Raw genomic sequence first — 5866 nt, 5'->3', positions numbered from 1 at the left:
GTTTTATTGTTCGTAAGCATATACTCTTATGTTTGAAAGAAAAACAAAATTCTATTTCCAGGTGACTATAAGAGTTACTTGAGGCATGGGTTACATAGTAAGACCCCTTTAAGGATGACATTACTAGCACTGAGGTTGAATAGAGCTCTGAAAATCAGGAAAATATTATGCCTAACAACCTTAAATTGGATGATCTGTGCAAAATATGTATGAGATAGATTAAGATATTAAGAGATCTTAATTTATTTTTAATATAAATATTCAGTTTTCTTCACAAATTAACCAATTATCAGAGTTTTTAGGTGTTTGCATAAAGAGTGGGAAGTAATTCTTAATTGATAAGCACATTACATTCCTACAAACGTCACAGTGGTTAAAGAAACAGTCCAACCAAGATGACAAGCCACAGATATTCACAAACTCTTTTAGGGGACTACATTAGTTTTGTACTCTAATGTTCTACAAGTTGTAACTCATCTTGAAGTTTCAGTTTGGCATCAAAAAAGTTGTGAGCTGCTCATGGCAGTATAATACTACACGATAACTAAAATTAAACAAGTCCCTGTCATTTTTACTTGTTATAATAATTTAATACAACAGGATTGTACAGGTTGATACAATTTTAGAATCTAAACAAGTTAATCCTTTGAGTCAAATTCAGTGGAAACACTTCTAGCTATGAAAGCTTTCCACTGCATGCACTGCACTACAATACAGTGCACGTTTCAGCAGGTTGCTGCATTCTTGTACAGTTAAAGTGCGTGGAAAATGAGAAGTTTCCATTCAATCCACTTTCAAAATCTAGTTGCTGATGTATCAAACACAATATATAAGTATACAAAGATAATTTCTCGAAATTGTAAAAAGATTAAAACAAGGATTTTTTAAAAAGCCCGCGCGTCGCGATTCTGAAAATGCAGAGGTCACGATTGGTTGTTGCGCAATGGCTGTGACGTCATAAAGGAGACTGACTAAGTCTGGTACCCATACAACTCACGCACGCTACGCAAGCCCCACATGTAATGTGCGTGTATTGTCCGCCGATTCTTTCCTCGACGAAGTAAACATGTCAGCCTCTGAAAACTCCGGTGACGAATTTTGGGAAGAAATCAGTGTAGATTCTGATGGTTTCAGTGAAGGATCTGAAAGTATCTCAGGGGGATCGGGAGACAGCGATGACGTTGAGCCAGACGATGAGGATGAGGAGGTGGTTCGTGGGGCTGAACCATATAGATTCGAGCCACTGGCAAGACCACGCCAACAGCAAGGTGACGCTGCTCTGCTGCTGATGACGCCGACCCCGATGAAGAACAAGATGGGAATGACCAAGCTGCCAACAACGAGCGATTGAACAATACCGACTGGTAATTTTAATTTCTGAATCATTGACATAGTATAGTTCACTGATTTTACATAGCCTGTGTATGTAGGCTTTTGCTGATATTGATGAGGGCAAAACACGTACCCATGTGTGTATACCTGGTCATTTGGCTCATAAAATCATAGGCCTTTATACTCGCTCGTCTATATCTACACAATCATACATCATACAATGCAAAGACAGCTTTGTTTGTGAGTAGTTTTCTGTAACTGTTAGTGTCTAATTTGTCATGATGTCAACCAAGTGAAATTCAGTTGTGTACATGAATGTTGAGTTAAATTCCATGCCACAGTTCTCTAAAAAATGTCTGACTTATTGTCTTGCTTTTTGAATTGAAGGTGTTCCTGTGGTAAATGTGTGGTGATGGAGTTCGTTCACAACTGCATTTGCTGTAAAGAGATTGCAGCCATACAGGCGAAAATCGTTCATACTGGAGTCGACACTGAGGGTTTCAGTTGTTTTACAGACCATCCCTGGTATTCGGCTACATGTCTGAACCCCGGAACACTAGAGACAGCGTACTATGCGTACCGACAACAGTATGGGGCTAGAGCTGTTGAAGGTGACCTTCCACGGTAAGAGTTAATTTTCAATGTTTTTAAATTTCAACTTTTTTTTCTGTAAGATTTTTGAACCGAAATAGAAGCACACAACCTGGTTATTATATTCAGATAATCTATTTTATGAGAAACGTGACATACATGAACATGTATCAGGACACTTTTCCCACCCCCAAAGTAAAGGCGACTCTCTTGATAAGCCCAATATTCCTTGTTTGAGCCCATTTCGTCAATCCCACTTATCCTGGTAACACTGATACTGGCTAGAACATTGGTCAATTCAACGTAACAAATGGACAAATGATATACAGTTTGTTGATTGTAAAACAGAACGGTATTATTTTTTATTTCACAGAAAGTACAGACATGTGTCTTATCGGCAGGTGATCAGGTGGTGTTATGGTTACCTTGGAAGACACAACAGAGTGCCCCTCCCAGCATGCATAGTGGGGATAACCAAAACGACTTTCCCCGATGAAGGAGGCAACTATGAAGGGTTTAGATTTCCTGACCTTGATGACATGTAGATTTACAATATAGTAACACATAACTGGATATCAGTAACACTTTTACATGGTTTAGGAGTAAATATACACTTTACAATGTAAATATGATGATAGTCTTTCAAAAATGAGTTTGAACGGTCAAGCGTTTTTGTAAAGTTTACAAAAGAGGCCTTTTCATTTTTTTTTTTTTTTTTTACACAAAATATTTTACATTCAAAGTTTTGGACTAAATATATTTGAGGGAATGCCATGTCAAATTCATTTTTGTGATGCACTCATGGATGAGTAGGAAAAATAAAACAGAATTTGTACTTTACAATAAAAAAAATGTACAATTATACGGCACAAGTACATGTGTTTGTTAAAATTCAAGCTCACCACGATGTCAAATTTAAAAAATATGTTGTTGCATTTTTATTTAAAAATGTAGTGGTAGCCATGGCTAGTTATATTGGTCGAGTTCAGTCGAATAGTATTCTAGTGTGCAAACCAAGTAACAATAAATGCATGCTGAAATGAATGCATAATGAATATCAAAGGATTATGCTCTGTTGTGTCGTCACCCCCAACCACCCACCCACCCACCCATATATACTGCAGCAAATGGGTCCCTACACTGACAAATTGAGAAAATATTATGACTGACGATAATCCAAAATTTCTGTTTGAGGAAAAAGGGTGTGAGATGCCATTTCGACTTTTTCAATACCCCAAGGCACAGGTTGCATTCATGAACCTTTGTTTTGGAAGCATGTTTTTTTTATCTTGAGAATTTTGATAAAATCACTGTCAGAGGCATCTTCACTGTATTACCTGTAACAAACTAAACTGTACATCTTCCCACTGAGCAGTGGAATGCAGACACACCAATTTCATGGGCAAAATAAAATTACAAAAAAAATCTTTCACTTAGTTCAAAATTGGCACTGCGATTTATTAAATCTTGTGGTTTTTTTATTTTTAGTACAACAGGTTGGTCGAGTCATTAAAAATCACCTTAACAAGGAAGTCCTGCTTACAAAGAGTAAATTCTTGGGTCCCAAATATCCAGTTCTCTTTGTGTTTCTTTGACAGTTGAGTGTTTCACACAGAACATCTTATTGTGTTTCTTTTTAGAAATATGAAACTGACCGCATTTGACGAATTCTTGTGTTTTGTTCAGAAGTGGGCAACAGTATAATAAAGATTGTGCACGTAAACATTTAGCTTATTTAAACCAGGCAAACGCAGCATTCCAAGTTAATATTTTTTGTGGCAATTTTGTACGTCGGTACATGCCTTGCCAGTATCTACTGTAATGTTTCACAAGAATTTATCAAAGGTATTAAAACCAAAAAACTTCCAATTTTGTGTTAGTTGCAACAGTCCTTATCCACAAGTTTTCAATGTACCCTGTTGGTTTACACACAACTTTAACAAAATCACAAAGAATGTGCTAGCGGCAACTTGGCGTTTACTTCTTGCGTTTCTTTCTGGATGAAGGTTCTCCCTCTTGTTGGCCCTCAGTATGCCTTTTGTCAGCATGATTGCTCTTCTTCTTCTTCTTCTTTGTTGCCATACTTGCTGGAACAACCACACCTTCAGTCCCCTCTGGTCTTCCTACAGGCTCCACCGCTTTACCAAACCTTGACACAAATTCTTTCACAGCCTGTGTTTTGTCAGGGCGAGTTACCTTTGCTGTTAGATATCCAGGATTTGCCTTCAGCTCCGGGTACTTGGCTCTGGTGTCTGCCCCAGCTGCGCAGAGTAACAGAACCTTTTCCATGATCCTCTTGCTGAAATCTATAATGTAATAAAATCAATTATAAGGACACAACCAACAATGTGCACATAAAACTTCATGTGGATTTGCCTAATCAATTGGTTAATTTTGATGCAAGCAAAATATTGCTAGAGGAATGTGAAGGGTGAAAAACTAGGCGCAAATTGTGAAACAAGGAAAATTTTATACACAAAAATAAGGGGGTGCCCCCAAAACAAAGAAGTTGTTCATTTGAAATAAACTGCAAAAAAAGGAGACTTGAACATCAACTGTATCTTACAGAAATTAAGTCTTTGTACTGTGCCCCAAATAAAAAGTAAAAATTACTTAGATCAGTTGAAGTTTATTTGCAAAGAAATTATTAATCACGACAATAACACCTCTTGTGCCAGCATATGTATGTACTTGCACACAACCATGCACTTACTGTGAGTGGCCTTTATGAGCACCTTCCTGACAGTATATCCCCCCGTGGTCTGCTTGGCCCTTGGATAGCAGATGCTGAATGCTGGATTGCCCTCCCTGTCCATGGCCTGTGCCCTGTTGGTGTTCTCGTTGAAATGAAGCGCAGCAAGGTATATTCTGAAATAAACAAGGATGTACTTGTATGATAAAATGCATGGTGTTGCAGTGTGTACTGCCAAAACCTTGGCCGAACCTTTAAATGAAAGCTAGTGGAATGCACAAAATACTAATGCACTGTACATGTACATTTTGTTTTTACACCTTAATCATCCAACCTAAAAGTTTCACCCAATTATGATCTACTCTTTGAAAAATTGCAAAAATCAAGGGCAGGTCCCATAAATTAGTTAGGGGGGTCAGGCCCGTAGTTATTCTTTCTAGTCAATTCCCCATCCCACAGCTTCTAAGGCAAACACTACAGATAGCCTTGGGAGATCTGCAGTTCACCTCAACACCCCCCCCCCCCCCCCGCAACCACCCTCTAAAGTATATGGTTAAACCTAGTATGTAGACCAAATTTGCTCACCTGCATAACATGCCCTCATACGAAAATAAAAAACATCTTAGGCGCGTACTGGTTAATAACCGAGTGGAAGCCTTCCACCGAGGATGTCTGCATGGATGGCGACAACATTTTCACATCCTTTCTTGTCCACGTGCTGTCCAGAATGGCTGCAACTTTCTTGGCAGAAGCCGACCCTGAAAAATATTCAACAAAAGGTGTACAAACCTTTAGTGACAAATACAGTGTCTGCTGGTCCATGAGAGAACAGTTTTAAAATTCAATTACTTCAAGCTGAATGAAGTCCATGGCATGGCATTGACTTAAAAAAAAAATAGAAAACCTTTTCAGATAAATTTTTGTATTAATTACTGTTAAATTTACAACCGCATTGAAACTTTCCCCAATGACCATGATTATGAATAATTGGACAAACGAAATCGGTGGTTTGTACATACCCTTGCTCTTTCCCTTTTGAGGTATGCTCCCCCAGAGCGCTTACGAGGATCTGTACTCCATGTCTTCTCTGCGGTGCTTGTGCTAGGGCCGGGCTCATCCGACTAAGTCTGCACATCGGCGGACGTCGAAGGAATTCCCGTCGAAGTACTCGGTTTCGGACGTTGATGCATGACCGATACTGTTGGTCCTTTGATGCTTGGGACATACCCAACTTTAAGTCTGAACCGAAAT

At 38.7% G+C, this 5866-nt stretch overlaps 1 protein-coding gene and 1 pseudogene across 1 annotated transcript; one reads left to right on the top strand and one right to left on the bottom strand.

Annotated features, from left to right (window-relative positions):
• Positions 1 to 769: 769 nt before the first annotated feature.
• LOC139943295 (P2X purinoceptor 7-like) lies at positions 770 to 2513 on the top strand (annotated as a pseudogene).
• Positions 2514 to 3029: 516 nt separating this feature from the next.
• On the bottom strand, positions 3030 to 5221 carry LOC139943296 (uncharacterized). Its single transcript, XM_071940121.1, has 3 exons — positions 5201 to 5221; positions 4637 to 4791; positions 3030 to 4229 (listed from the first exon to the last, which is right to left on the bottom strand). Exons 1-3 carry the CDS (start codon positions 5209 to 5211, stop codon positions 3901 to 3903), a joined length of 495 nt encoding a protein of 164 aa, XP_071796222.1. The 5' UTR covers positions 5212 to 5221; the 3' UTR covers positions 3030 to 3900.
• Positions 5222 to 5866: the final 645 nt, after the last annotated feature.

This window comes from Asterias amurensis, chromosome 10 (assembly GCF_032118995.1).
Source record: "Asterias amurensis chromosome 10, ASM3211899v1".
Lineage (NCBI taxonomy): Eukaryota > Metazoa > Echinodermata > Asteroidea > Forcipulatida > Asteriidae > Asterias > Asterias amurensis.
The sequence above is the reverse complement of the archived record's forward strand: the minus strand, read 5'-3'. Positions and strand labels throughout refer to the sequence as shown.